At 29.9% G+C, this 16,246-nt stretch overlaps 1 protein-coding gene across 2 annotated transcripts in view; it reads right to left on the bottom strand.

Moving 5' to 3' along the window:
* The window catches only part of LOC126743936 (5-hydroxytryptamine receptor 2A), a 93,626-nt gene extending 82,772 nt beyond the window's left edge, over positions 1-10,854 (bottom strand). For both annotated transcript variants that reach the window (XM_050451218.1, XM_050451219.1), the window contains exons 1-2: positions 10,697-10,854; positions 1,042-1,621 (exon numbers count right to left, since the gene is read on the bottom strand). In XM_050451218.1, coding sequence (XP_050307175.1) covers positions 1,042-1,591 — 550 coding nt within the window. In that variant the 5' untranslated portion in view covers positions 1,592-1,621; positions 10,697-10,854. The remainder of the gene's footprint in view (positions 1-1,041; positions 1,622-10,696) is intronic.
* Positions 10,855-16,246: the final 5,392 nt, after the last annotated feature.

Consider the following 16,246-nt stretch of genomic DNA (forward strand, 5'->3'; position numbering starts at 1 on the left):
AGGGGTTAAAAGTCCACTTTTTCGCTTTCTACCGCATCTCACCTTCCAAAAACATTCTAGATTTCCTGAAAATGTTATTTTTCTAACGCATTTGGACCATATAAAAATGAAAGGAATCATTTTATAGCGGTCGCTTATGATTTATGGACGTCAGATTAACATTAATGCCGATTCAGGGGTTAAAACTCCACTTTTTCACTTTCTACCGCATCTCATTGTTCAGAAACATTTTGGATCACCTGGAAATAATATTTTTCTAACGTATTTATACCAAGTTAGGACGAAAGGTATAATTTTATAGCGATCGTATATGATTTGTGGACCTTAGATCAACATTAATGCCAATTTAGGGGTTGAAAGTCCACTTTTTGACTTTCTACCGCATCTCACCTTCCAGAAACATTCTAGATCGCCTGGAAATGTTATTTTTTCAACGTACTTGGACTAAGTAAAGACAAGAGGTATAATTTTATAGCGATCGTATATGATTTGTGGTCTTCAGATGAATATTAATGCCGATTTAGGGGTTAAAAGTCCACTTTGTCACTTTCTACTGCATATCACCTTCCAGAAACATTCTGGATTACTTGAAAATGTTATTTTTCTAATGTATTTAGACCAAATAAAGGCAAGAGGCATAGTTTTATAGCGATCGTCTACGATTTGTGGACTTCAGATCAACATTAATGCCAATTTAGGGGTTAAAAGTCCACTTTTTCACTTTCTACCGCATCTCACCTTCCAGGAACATTCTGGATCACCTGGAAATGTCATTTTTCTAACGTATTTACACCAAGTAAAGACAAAAGGTATCATTTTATAGCGATCGTCTATGATTTGTGGACCTCAGATTAACATTAATGCCAACTTAGTGGTTTACCAGTCCACTTTTTAACAATCTACCGCATCTCACCTTTTAGGAACAGTCTAAATCGCCTGGAAATGTTATTTTTCTAACGTATAATATACGGTATATAGAATGGAACAACTAATTAAACTATTAAATTAAAAATAAAATAATCAGAATTAAACAGAACTCACCTAAAAATCCCGGAATGGCACCCAAAGGCATGACAAACAGACTGACAAGCAGATCGGCGATGGCCAAACTAAGCAGAAAATAGTTCGTAACGTTTTGCAACCGTCTATCGAGCAACACCGCCAAACAGACCAAAATATTCCCGACACCACCCGCTAAAATAAACACCACCACAAACAAAAAACTCCAGTCGTACTTCCCCCTGTGCCAGACGTCTAACTCGACACGTCCGCACGTCAAATAATATCCATTTTCCGAGGAATTCCTCAAATCGCAATCGAACATCGGTCCACGCACTACGAAACTTTGCACGTGTCTAGTGAAAATGTTCACCACCAAGTCCCTGGTCAAATTGGAGTTGCAACCGGTGCACAAGTATTGATTGTCCAACGAGAAGTAGTTCGATTCACAAAAGTAGTCTTGGAAGTTTCCAGCGGAGCTGTTTCCATCGCACTCTAGCATTAGTGTGGTATCTATACCACAAGTGGAGTTCAGAGTGGGGTTTTCCAGGCATTGTATCGTTGTCGTGAAGTTTAATGGGTTTTGTAACATGGTTTATTTTGAAGCCATAAGGAGGAAACCCTGGAAAGAAATACCTTAATTAATATGTTTGTTCATATATTTACTTTTCTTTTAGGATATTGGCAACATCGCAAACATTAGCTGTCTTTCGTTATTTTACGAGAGCTCTCGTCACTAGGGGTCGCGCAAGCCGGAATATTGGCGCGACTTTTAAATCGACATACATACTAGTAAATAAATACAGTGTAAATAATTATTTATAGTAGACTTAAGTGAGCGTGTTTAGTGTGTACGGGTAAAATTAATCAGTTGACTGTTTTTTGGTAACTAACTAACGAATGGGTAAAAACGCTACATTTAGTTAAATAATTACTTCATCTCCTGGGTGCGTTAGAAACGTAAACACCTTAACCCAATTTTATCTCGTCTAGTGGCAAAACAATTAAATCTTTCAAATTTCGGGACGATGGTTCATGTTTAAACTATAAAGGTAAATACAAGCAAGCAAAAAATTTAAGTTTTTTTTTAATACACGTCCCCCTAAAGCAATTTTTCATATATGTCATGGCATAAAAAAAAACTACCAAATCTAAATTCACATTAAAGGGATCCGGTCTGTTATTTGAACAGTCCGTTCGCCGAATAGCCATAAAATCGCTCTGATTTAAGCCTGTTCAGTAAGCATTGCGTACGTATGTGATTTTGATCTCCAAACATTTATTGTTGAATAAGCTTTTCGGTTTTTGTATTAAGTTTTATTGGAGAGAAATATGGGCTATACGAAGCAAAAGTGTTTTTTTTTTATTTAATTTAAAAGTGGACGGGTTAATGTGAAACTTAGCGTATAATTCATTCGTTCAGAGGGATGCAGTCCAAGATCTGTGGGAAAATCTTACGTTTTATTTCAATTTCAAAATGATTTATGTTGTAATGGAGAAATAAAATGCAGAAATGGAAGGAAAAGGATCCGATTTTTATTTGTTTTAAGTTTTTGCGTATAGTAGTAAGTCAAGTTTTGTTATGATGAAAAACTGACGTTTAAGGTCTAAATGTGACTGAAATTTCTTGTTTTTTAGGCCAGTAGTTGAAGAAGAAAGTAGGAAGTAGTTAATTCATTGTTCAGTTATTGTAGAAATTTTACCAACTGCCTAAAAATCATTGATTAATTTTTTTTGGAAATACCTGGAAAAAACATACATTTTCTTCAAGTGCTTTCAACATAATCGAAAAATTAAATCAACGGTTTCTATATTATAAAATATTAAAGCAAATAAAAAATGTCATGAATTATTTCAGAAACTTGTCAAGATTAGAAAAAATACAACTCAATCTTCAGATAAACTTGCTGCAAACAAAAACTACTTTAAAAAAAATTACGAAATCTTTACTACCTTAAGGAACAACTTTATTGATTATTTTGAAAAAAAAACTGGCTTAAAGAGAAAAAAAATTATTTTTTTTACGAAACGATGTTATTTATTCGAACACCTGCACCGGAATCCGAGTACGTACATACATACGCGTTATCAATAAAACCAAAGGTTGACAGAGAACAGTGATGGAGATCCGTCCGTGCAGACCGCCAGTGATAAATTAACTGTCGTTATCTCGAGATGGGAAAGATTTTAATTTCGGTTCTGGACCCGTTTTGATAATTGGCTTCCGAAAATCCCGTCAATCCGATTGAAATTCAATAATACTTCCCCGGCTTTTCACCGGTGCCGACAAATCACTTTTTCACACTGGAATATGTGGAGTTTTTTGCCTTTTTTGGGAGTTATACTGATGTGTTACTTTGATGCATTAATAATTGAATATTCTTGACTAAAAATAGTACGCCAGTGCTTATTTCTTTCAGTTTGGTTCTTTGCCTTTTTTCGTACAATGGCAAGGTTTTCAGGTAAAAAATTAAATTAATAAACCTGCAGATTTTTTGTCAGTTTACTTGGAAATGAGGAGTTTTCTTACAGGAGATCCATACTACCTAAAGAAATATGCCTATAGATGCTTGAAGAAATATTCTAATGATTAATGATCTGTTTCCTTAGGCCGGGTATACACGATCCGGTATGAACGGTCCGGCGAAAACGGTCCGGCGCCGGATCGTCACGACAACACATAGGTTTTAATAGAAGACGATACATGGATGCGTCAATGCCGGATCGACGGATCAGCGCCGCAGCTTGCTGCGGCAAGACCGCGCGCCGGATAACCGGATCATCCTGGGCAACACACGTACTTCAATGTATCGCGATATACGTTCCGGTTGTAACGCGCGTTTTTAGTTATTTTCACTCAAATTATTACATTATATATCTTGTTTTAACACAGTCAACAATTCGCCAAATGATTTTTTAGACATTCTGTAATAATTAAAAAACTTATTATGATACTGCCGAATATTTGTATGAAATTTGTCGATTTTTTTCTACACCACTTTCAAAATATGGATGCCTTCAATGTTTTCACGTTATACTGACTCTCGCAAAAAATCTTTTGCTTCAAGACCACAAATAATTCTTGATGAAGAATCTTGCAATGAAAACATTATTTCCCGATGAAAGTCTCGAAGCAATCAAATTTTTGAATTTTTTTTAATACCTATCCGTTTTTAACGCAGTGTGTATCGCGTATATCCTATGCGGTAGAAACGCATCCGTTTCTACCGCATCCGTTGAAACCGGATCGTGTATACCCGCACTTAAAGTATTTCTAATAAATTAATTTTTTCTAGGCATTCTAAAATACTTTCTATGAATAATCTTCTTAAATATTCCAGAAATACATCCAACAGAACTAAATTGAAATTTTAAAAAAAATTATTTTTTATGCGAATTTTATACGTGCCTAAGAGAATATCTAAGATATATTCTAATGATATCTTGCCTAAGAATAATCCTAATAAATAAATACCTATTTTTTTAAAGCAATCACCCAATAGGTATTGTATGTATATTCCTTGAACATGAAAATATGATGATTAAAAAAATTCTTTTATAGGATAATTTAGATATATTCATGGCATATGTTCATAGGACCATTTTTAATATACCAGGAATTATCCAAACAGAAATACAATTTAATTTTAATAGTGTATTTAAAGAAATTTTTTATTTTGAAAATTTGTACACGATCCATGAACAATTTTATTGGACACCTATTTCAGCGTTTTTCCAAATTCGTACAAGAATTTAACAAAAATTTTTTTTTAAAATATCGATTTTTTTTTTCTATTTATTCGACCCAAAGTTCATAACTCAAAAAATTGACCCGATGTGTTTTTGAAAATTTGTACACATAATCCAAGGAAAATTTCATTGGACACCTATTTCAGCGTTTTGCCAAATTTGTACAAGAATTTAGGAATTTTTTTTTTTGAAAATATTGATTTTTTTTTCTATTTATTCGACCCAAAGTTCATAACTCAAAAAATTGACCAGATGTGTTTTTGAAAATTTGTACACATAATCCAAGGAAAGTTTCATTGAACACCTATTTCAGCGTTTTTCCAAATTCGTACAAGAATTTAAGAAAAAAATATTTTTTGAAAATATCGATATCTTTTTTCTATTTATTCGACCCAAATTTCCTAACTCAAAAAATTGACCAGATGTGTTTTTGAAAATTTGTACACATAATTCAAGGAAAGTTTCATTGGACACCTATTTCAGCGTTTTTCTAAATTCGTACAAGAATTTAAGAAAATTTGTTTTTTTGAAAATATCGATTTTTTTTCTATTTATTCGACCCAAAGGACATAACTCAAAAAATTTTTTTGAAAATTTGTGCACGTAATTCAAGGACAATTTCATTGGACACCTATTTTAGCGTTTTTCCAAACTCGTACAAGAATTTAAGAAAACATTTTTTTTTTTGAAAATATCGATTTTTTTTTCTATTTATTCGACCGAAAATTCATAACTCAAAAAATTGACCAGATGTAACCAGACACCTATTTTAGCGTTTTTCCAAATTCGTACAAGAATTTAAAAAAAATATTTTTTTGAAAATATCGATTTTTTTTCTATTTATTCGACCCAAAGTTCATAACTCAAAAAATGGACCAACTGCCATTTTGAAAACTTATACACATAATCCATGGACAATTTCGGTGGACACCAGATAACAATCAAAAAAAAACAAAAACGATTTATCCAGAAAATCTGTAGAAGTCAATTATCTCTTTAAGTAAACACCGAATTGTGTACGTATACATACTATAACATAAATAATCGTAAAATCTTATTTACGCAAATTAAACAAAACTGTCGATGGCGGTTTAACCAATAAAATATCGTTAACAAAAACATTTTCGCGCCAATAAAGTTATTAACAACAATGAGGCGCTTAATTGAGTTTTGTTTGCCGCTCTATCAGACTTTAACCAAATATTTATCCGTTTACTGACATACTCGATATTTTGACTTTGGTTGTTTATTTAAGGCATATTTCAATAAACCAAAAAATCATTAAAATAAGTAAAAGTTATTTTGTATGACTTTCCAAAGGCTTTCGATAAAGCTTCATCCTACATAAATAAAAAATTGTCTTTATATTTAATTTAACCGAACCTCGAGTTTCTCAAAACCAGAATGATAAAATGTAAATAATCCTTCATGTTGTTTCTTGTCTCTTGTGGCATTGTTTTAGGATTTTCATTGTTCCACTGAAATTAATCCTTTTTATTATGGTTCTATTGTTCTCGGGATATTTTATTTTCATGGTAATGTTGACCAGACAATACTTGTAAATAAATTTATATTATAAAGTTTGGATCACTTATATGGGATCGTACCATTAAAATACAAACGGTTTAACAAAACTCTTTAAGTTTTTAAGAAGAAAATCTAAAAAAAAAACCACGTCACAGCAAAGAAAAACCGAAACTCTTTATTGATAATTTATAGTTTTTTTTCAAGTATTTACGATCCATTTAGAGGCGACTTTTAATTCCGATTTTATATGTTTAGCTGCCCCATAATAAATCCTCTATCCCAGTCAGTAATAAATATTTTAAGAGTAAGATAACGGTTTACACGTTCTCCCGATTTTTATGTTATATGCAATAATAAATAAATAGTTTCGACGCGGTGGTTTATGGCGTTTCGAGGGCCATTTTCAACCAAAAAATTTCCGTCATTAGTCGCTGTTTAATATCAGAGTTCGGTGTTAAATAAGCGTCGTTATTTGATGTTTAGTTTATTGAATTAACATTAGGAAATTTTACTATAAAGGACTTAAGTGCCCTGTTAAATATGTTGTATTTTTAATTATACCAGATGCAAGTTTTGCTTATATTTCACTTAAAATTCCATAGTTTTTGTGTGCGAATATTTTTTTGAATTAAATTGTCTAGTTTTTTTTTGCGTGTTAAAATTTGTTTTAACTTTATTTAGTTAGTCCCTAATATAATTTAAATATAATTTTCCATAATAAATAAAAAATTACCACTTTGCTTTAAATAAATTTCCATACGCCTTTAAAATCCGGCTCTATGCATAAATAATGTACGTATCATCGGCACATAATAAATTTTACCATAAAGTAAATATTTAAAACAATATGGAGGAGTGCTTGGGTTTTGGGAGGCGATCTGGATTTACATCTGAAAACAGGATTTACCCACTTTTCGAACGTTGATTATTCCCGGTTTTTGTCAATTTAAATCCGTTACTTCTTAGCTTGATTTACATAGAATTAGGTCCTACCGTTCTGTTCTGTTGGAACTAGGGGTTTTTGCATTAGTGAGACAGGCACTTTTTCACATAATTTTATTTTTTTCGCTGTTACAGCATTATGAGGTATGGAAAATTACCAAAAAAGTTTTTTTTTTAAATTACAATATTTAATTTTTAAGAACTATAAACGAATTCTGAACATCTATGAAGTGCATTCCCAGAAACATACTTTGGGTGCCCAACAAAAAATAAAAAAATTAACCACAATATATATTTAATTAAATTTAATTTTAAAATACTATTGTAAAAAACTAAAATAAAATTGCCCGCTTTTTTTCCTACATCTAAGCCCACTTAAATAGATTCAAACAACCAAAATATCACCAATAGAATACGCACAGGTGCCAAATATCCTTGTATCTCAAATTATATTAATTAATCATACTATAAATAAACAATTTTTTAGCGTGACAATTACTTGGCTATTTAATTTTCAATTATTAATTATGATTCTAGGTATGTCATTAGTTTTAAAAGCTATTAGAATATATTTTGTGCATACTATACCGGGTGTATAAAAATAAATAAATAAACAGTTATAAAGATATCACTTCGTATAAAATCTCAATCGTAAACCGGAGCTCCTAATGAAAATATGAGGGATCTTTTATTGATCGTAAAATAATATTTTCGATAATTAATTTATAGTAACCCAGGCGGACTTTATTACGAATTTTCTTGATTATGTAACTATAAAAATTTTTAAAAGAAAAACTTAATTAAATTTGTTTTGTTTATTGAGTCTGTAGCGATATTTTAATTTTTTTTATCAATTATTGATTCCAGGACTTTTTTAATATTTATCAAAGATTTATAGTAATTTTTGTGTCTTATAGACAGTTGAAGTTAGGTAGGTAAAAACTTGAGAAAGAAGTCCACAAAGGAAGATAGAATTTCTTTCTTCTCAATTAAAGTTTTTTTATTTGGGTACTTAAAGTATTTTAAATTTATTTTTGAGAGCTTTTAATTTTTAATTCCTTTTTCTTTCAGTTATTTTTTAATTTTTCCTCCAGCAGTTGGTTATGATTACCTGAAATTTAAGAGAAATGTGCTGAAAAAACTGCCTGGAATAATACAAACCAATCAACTTAATTCCCTTAGAACAAAAATTAGTGTAAAAAAAATCACTCAGCTATTGAAAAAATTATTTATGGTCGAGTTATTCAAAATTGTTAAAAGAAAATCCTAAATTACATAACATTATAAAAATCTGCCTGAAATCATGAAATAAACTGATGAAATAAACTGAAAGTATATTTGCTTAGAGTTTAAGAGAAATGTGCTCAAGAGCCTGGAAGAATAAAACCAACCTGTTCAACTGCCTGAATAAAAGAAAAATTAGTTTAGTAAAGATTCGCTTAGCTATTAAATAAAATATTAGTGGTTTAAGTATTCAAAATTTCGAAAAAAATATCATAAATTGGCCTAAAGGAATTGTGTCTATTTTGACTTTTTGGAAAAAAATTAAAACCGTATTAATTGCCTGAAAAAGAAATGAAAAAATACTTCAATTGCTTATAAAAAGCATTTCTAGAATTCATATTTTATTTTCATTTCTAAATTTTTTCCAACTAAAAAATTTTTTTTCAAGATTTTGCAGTAGAAAGAAGAAATAATTTTGAGATAGTTTTAGTATTATATATTTTTCATAGTTTTTGTGCAATTTTCAAAGCAAAAGTTCTGCTTATATAATATTAATCATATATTTGTATTAATAATAATAATAATTAATACTACATTCATTCTTTTTCTCTTTAAACTAAAAATTTTTTTCTTCTCGGATTTCTTAACTGATAAATTAACTTTTTTGTGTATTTTTCACTTAGTTTCAGTCCTGTGTTAAAAAATCGTTGATCTCGTGATTTTATTATTTTTTTTGAATTTCACAAGCCATTTTAAAATGTGTGTTTTTTTGAATTTCAAGTAAAAGAACTAAATACATTTTTGATTATTTTTTTTTCAGAAAGCATCTATTTAATAACAATAAAAAATGCCAAAAAATTGGATTTTAAGAAAAATTTATGTTACCCTATTTTTTTTTCTAATTGCATTTACCTAAAAAAATAACCCATAAAGCTTCACTATTCTTTACAAAGGCCTATGTTAAACTGATGAAAAATCCAAAGAGACCACCACAACTTTCAATAAAGCAATTCCTTATTATTTTCTTCCAGTGATAGATATTTAATATTAGTATATTTCTAAGAAAATTCATTGTTTTGAAATTTCATTATGTTTTTTAAATTTCACAAGCCATTGATGCTTTTATATATTTTTTGTTTTTAAAATGTGTATTTCTTTGAGTTTCTTAAAAAATAAATACAATACTTTCAAAAAAATTTATTTTTGGAAAATATTGATTTTTTTCTATTTATTTGACACAAAGTTCATAACTCAAAAAATTGATCAGATATTTTTTTGAAAATTTTAACATATAATCCAAGGACAATTTCATTGAATACCTATTTCGGCGTTTTTCCAAATTCATACAAGAATTTGAGAAATAAATATTTTTTGAAAATATTGATTTTTTTTCTATTTATTTGACACAACGTTCATAACTCAAAAAATTGACAAGATGTGATTTTGAAAATTTGTACACGTAATCCATGGACAATTTCGTTGGACATCTATTTCAGCGTTTTTCCAAATTCAGACAAGAATTTAGAATTTTTTTTTTAAATATTGATTTTTTTTTCTATTTTTTCGACATAAAGTTCATAACTCAAAAAATTGACCAGGTGTCATTTTGAAAATTTGAACATATAATCTATGGATAATTTTGTTGGACACCTATTTCAGCGTTTGCCCAAATTCGTACAAGAATTTAAGAAAATTTTTTTTTTTGAAAATATTGATTTTTTTTTCTATTTATTTTATATATATATATTAAGTTCATAACTCAAAAAAAAAAGTTACCAGATATCATTTTTAATATTTAAATACATAATTTATAGACAATTTCGTTGGACATCAGACACAAATGAAAAAAGAATAAAAAACGATTTATCCAGAAACTCAATTGTCTCTCTAAGTAAACACCGAATTGTGTACGTATACATACTATAACACAAATAATCGTACATCAGTTTATATTCAAAAAAATTATTTGTTTCTGAGATTTTATTATTTTTTTTTTAAATTTCATACCTCTATATTTTTTTGTTTTTAAAATGTGTGTCTCTTTGAATTTCAACTAAAAGAACTAAATACATTTTTGAAAAAACTAACTAAATAAATGTTTTCGTTGTTCCGGAAAAATCTCTATTTAATAATGCAAAAAAATTAAATTAAAAAAAAAATTATACTCTCAAAAACTCATAAATTACCATCTTCATCTAATTTTTTTAATATCATCTAAATCCATGAAGCTTCACTATTCTTTACAAATGCCTACCTCAAACCGACCACAAACCCTTAAAAAAATCCAAATAAACCACACAGAACTTTCACAGAAAATTTCCTTCAAAACATACTTTTTACAACCGCGATCGCGTTTTCGGTTTTCCCAACTTTTCACGCGATAAATGGCGTGATGCGTTCCTGCTTCCGACCGTTAATGTGCCACGAGCGTTACTGAGAACGCGCTCATGGAGGCTGAGTCTTGTTTTGTTTTTACATGGAGGACAAACGCAGGATGACGAACGGAGAAGATGAGTTTTCTGTTATATAGGAAAAAAATCGTACTTCAGTTACAGATTAAGGAATATCCAGTTTTAACCTCAATGTCCACTTTCTATATTGCAACTAAATCTACTACTAAATATAGTAGCTTTATCCAAAGATATAGCAATTAGAAAGCTCAAAGACGAAGCAGAGAGATGTGCAAAAATAAAAAAACTTTGAAACTGACACGACAGCTTTAACCTACATAAAAAAGAGGTAACTGGATACTTTAAAAAGCGAGAAATTATGAAGGTCATATTTAGAAAAGCCCTGAGTCACGTACTCAGTGTCCGAAGAAGCTACAGGCCTACCCACACTAATCCACGAGGTAGAAATAGCAATAAAACAAATGAAAAACAAAGTGTGATCAGACAACATGGAGGCTAAAGTGATTAGAAGAAGGTATGCTTTTAAGTAGAATCAGACTCAATAATATTAAATATTGATACGCCGAGGACCCATAACGCGCAGTACAGTTACCAATACAGTCTTAATATCATACAGCAAAAGAGATATAAATGGAAATCACATATGTGAACGGAACTTGAATATTGCTCTCTTGAAACCATGATAAATGAGCAATGAAGTTGTGCACAAAAAATAAAATGTCATATAGGAAAATTTTCAATTGCCAACATTCGAAGCGGATAGGTACCTGAAGAAGAAGAAGAAGGAGAATCCAATGATACCCAGAGGCAACCAAAGAGTTTCATTTTCGAGAAGTTTACCTTCATACTTAGAGTTTTTCAGGTTTTTAATAGAATATTTCAGAGTAAAAACTTATTGTAGCTTATAATGGTTGAAGTATTTTCTTTCAGGTATTCAAAGTATTTTTGAATAATTTTCAAGATGTTAATCAAAATTAAATTTTGATCTTCCAAGCAGCTAAAGTCACCTTTTGTTTTTTCCAGGCAGTCGGTACTGTTTGGTGTTTCTTCCAGGCAGATAAAATCTTTTTAATTTTTTTTTCAAATTTAAATTAATTTTTAGCTTTTTCTAGATGATTACAATAGGTTTTAGTATTCGAGGACTCGTGGGAGTCATTTTCCGGATATAGAATCATTTTCTTTTATTTTTCCCAATTTTTGAGGTAGTATTTTTCTTTTTCCAGGCAGTCAAAGCTTACTTATTTACCTGTATTCAAATCTTCCTTAACAATTTCCTATAGGGGAGCTAAAGTCGTTACTTTTAAACAGTTTCAACTAAGCTGCAACAAATCCACTTCAACTGCATAATGGATAAAAAGGGGCTTTGACTTCCAGGCAGTTGAGTACTCACAAGCAAAAACTGCTTTTACCAAATAGAAACTGCTCGGAAAATAAATGACTTTAGGCAAGAAGTTTCGGGAAAAATTACATTAAGCAACGAAATAAAAAATTGTTTTGAGTACCCGGAATAAATAGGCAAAGATCTAAAGTAATGTTCTCCATTTAAGATCGAAAACACTACTTTAATTTCTTAGAAGAAATGATGTTGACTGCCTGGAAATAGTTTTCAACTGCCTTGAATAAGTAAGAAACAATTTCAATTGCCTGGAATAAAAGTGAAAAACTTGAACTTAATATACTTAAGCAACTAACAGAATTAAACTGACTGCCTAAAAGTAACAAAAATATTCATTTTCAACTGCCTTGAATAAATAGAAAACAATTTCAATTGCCTGGAATAGACGCGAAACACTTAAACTGAACCTACTTGAACGATTTACAGAATTAAACTGACTGTCTGGAATAACAGAAAAGTTGCTTCGACTACCTTGAATAAACAAAAACTAAACGTGAAGTAATTTTAGTTTTAGTGAGGATTTAAGTCAGGTTTTTCAGGGCAATAGAAATCCATATACTATCTCATTTTGGGTAATGAAAAAATTCCCATTATTCTGTTTTCTGAAGACTTTTATTCAAGAACAAAGGAATATCCAACTGTAACCTCCATGTGCCCTTTCTGTATTGAGACTAAATTTAATGCTAAAGTTCATAATTTAGCCACTTTACTCAAGGATGAAAAAGATAACCAGAAAGTTTCTTTATCCAGAAGTTTAATCCGACTTATCGTACAATTTCAGCACTAGAAATTATTATTTTTTTGTTATTAATTTGATTTTTTTAATTTTTTATGCGTTTGGTAACTAAACTGGTTTTTCCATTTTATTTTCGATTTCGTAAAATTTCCCTTAATTTTTCAAGCATTTGGAGTAATTTTTATGCCTTTGTAAAATCCGAAATTACTTAATTAACGAAAATATTCATATTTAATAAAAACATGAGGTGGCTGACGTGGCTTTTGATATCTTACAGAAATGTGAATCAATTTTTCCAGGCTTCCGGAATTTTTACGTCTTCTCCATATTAATCAAGGCGTTTGACGTCATTTCTTGCATATCAGGTATTTAAAAAAAATATTTATGTTTTACAGGCTTTTGGAGTTATTTTCTACGACTCCCAGGCATTTCGCAAAAAAATATCCGAAAGCGTTTATATTGAATAAAAACATGCGTTGGGTTGGGTAAATTACAATTTAGGATTTTCGTTTAGAAATTTTCATTTTTCTTGAGTTCCTTAGGTCTTTCAATATAATTTCAAAAATTAAGTAAGATCAGAGTTTACGAGTAAAAGATTAATGCAGTTGTCTTTTCTTGTTTTTAGGAAATTCAGAATCAATCAGAGATTTTCAATAAATTTAATATTTCTCTAGAAGGCTCTCTATTAAGGCATTGCTTCAAAAAAATTTCAAGCCATTTCGTATTATTTTTTTTTAGTAATTAGAATTATTTTTTTACTTTCCAAGCAGTCGCTGCTATTTTTTTTTCCGAAGTATCGATTTAATTTTTAGCTTTTTCTAGATTTTTAAACATAGTGTTTACGAAACTCCAAAAACTGTCAGTTTTAGATTGTTGATAATGTTTTTTTGAGGTAACTTTCTCTTTTTTCCAGGCATTCAATAATTTGTCTTATTTCAAGTCATTACTTCTTGACACCTTTAACTAGTTGCAAGAAATTAAAAAAAAATCATCTATATAGAAGATGTAAAAAAGGTTTTAAGTGTCTGGATAAAATAATTTTACTGTCTAACATAATAAATAAAAGACATAAATAAAAAACATACTACCTGAAAGACTGCTCGAGTGCCTGAAAGAAACAAAATAATTTTTTTTTTCTTCCAGGCATTCTCAGGCGAAAACTGACTGGAAATATGGGAAGCGACTTAAACTACCCGGAAAAACAAATGACTTTAAGGAATAACCTTTAACTGCCTGAAAAAACAATTATTTTAGATGTTTGGAAAAAAAAGTCCAATAAAAGCCTTGCAGAACAAAATAAAAATTATTTCAAGTGCCTGAAATAAATAGAAAAAGGTTTGAATTATTTTTTTATTCTATAAGATCAAAAAAAAATGCTTCAAAGGAAAAAATGGCTTTGACTGCCTGGACGTAACAAAAAAGTGAAGAATATTTCCAGGTGCCTTGAATAAATAGGAAACAATATCAATTGCCTAGAATAAAGGTAAAAATTTCAGACTTAAACTACTTGAAAGACTAATAGAACTAAATTGACTGCCTGGAAAAAAAATCCTTTTTATTCGTCCAAAATATACACATAAAATACAGTAAGTAATACAGAAATAATCTTATCAATTCTTTGAAAAAGGACAAATAAGAAAAGCATCGCGATTATAAAACACCATAAAGATGTCTATAGATTTACAATAAAACAAAATAAAAATAAAATAAAATCCTAAAAACTTTTATGTATGAACACACGGAGTAATCAGTTCCCTTAAATTATTTCACTTAAAAAGCTCAAAGAAACCGTAGATGCACGCAATTTGTATTGTATTAATAAGAAATCTATAATAGATTTAATCGAAGCAATAACCTGTGATACACAGATCAATTCATCACATATCCAATACAAAAAAAAATTAAAATATATAAATCACAAGATATTTCCTTGTTTGGTCAATAAGTTACTTTTAACACTCCTTATAAATGTAAATGTATATGTTTGTGCTTTTATTTCGTCCGCTAATTAATTCCATAACTTAATAGCTACGTACCTGAATGATTTTTGGAAATTCTCAGTTTTATGTTGCGGAATTAAGAAATTATTTATATGCCTTGTATCATGGTTATGTCGACTACAGTAAAATAACTGACGCAAATACGGTGGCTGACAAGTATTTAAAACTCTATGCACAAAACTATTCATTAATAGTCATTGATAAAATGGAAAGCCTAATGTGTTTTCTGTATGTTATATTAAAAGAAAAACGTTAACAGGAGTCTGTAATTTTTGAATTGAATTTGCCGTTTCCGCTGTTCATTCAACTTCCGTAAACAACATCTCTCATTATAGAAGATCTGCAATAGAATGTAGAAAAATGGACAGTGGCCGATCGTTTGGACTACAGAAAAGTGGGTCAAAATCAAAAATGTAGCAACAACAAAACTATCGCACTGATATCCCATCCAAGTAAAGTTTAATGTTTAGAAACCGACTTAAACATTTCTTAGAAGACCCAGCCGGATTCCTAATCCAAAAAAGCAATCAGAGAATGTATTATAAACGTATGACGGCAAGAGAGTTTGATTGAGGAGCTTTCTTCGATTACAGTAAAGCCTTTGACTGCGTAGAATAGTCTCAACTCTGAAAAGTATTGCTAAACATGGAAACCCAGTTATACCTTGTCATACTATTGAGACAGTTATACTATAATAGCATAAGAATAGTCGTCAACGTCGATGATAGGACTTGCCAAGGATGCATCTTGCCACTCTTCCTATATACATAGGTGAATACATAGTCAGGAAATATGGATTAAATGTCCTTTAGGAAGTATTTTGCTATTCTTCACAAGGTTGGAACCATTCTCTGTTTCCTGAAGATTCCCTTATGCAAACTACTTATGGACAATCAGACGTCAAAAGCAAATCTTATCTATTAACGACAATACAATAAATAATTAATTCATAAATTGATGTAATTGGAATCCCTGGAAGAAAAAATTGTATTTTTTCTTAATTTTCATGTTTCTATTATATTATTTTAATTTAATACTATTTGTATTTGTTTTCATTTTTTATTAATTTGTATCCGATATTTCTATGTCATTTTTGACCAGTCAAGTTCATTTTTTATTTATTTAAGGTAGTCGAGGGATTTCTTGAAGTACCTGGACAAGAACCAGAATATTAAACTTATCCTGGATGTTTTTTAGAAATTTAAACTCCCTGGATTATAGACCAAATATGGCAATCAAAACACATCAAAATCATCGCTTA

This window comes from Anthonomus grandis, chromosome 13 (genome assembly GCF_022605725.1).
Source record: "Anthonomus grandis grandis chromosome 13, icAntGran1.3, whole genome shotgun sequence".
Classification (NCBI taxonomy): domain Eukaryota; kingdom Metazoa; phylum Arthropoda; class Insecta; order Coleoptera; family Curculionidae; genus Anthonomus; species Anthonomus grandis.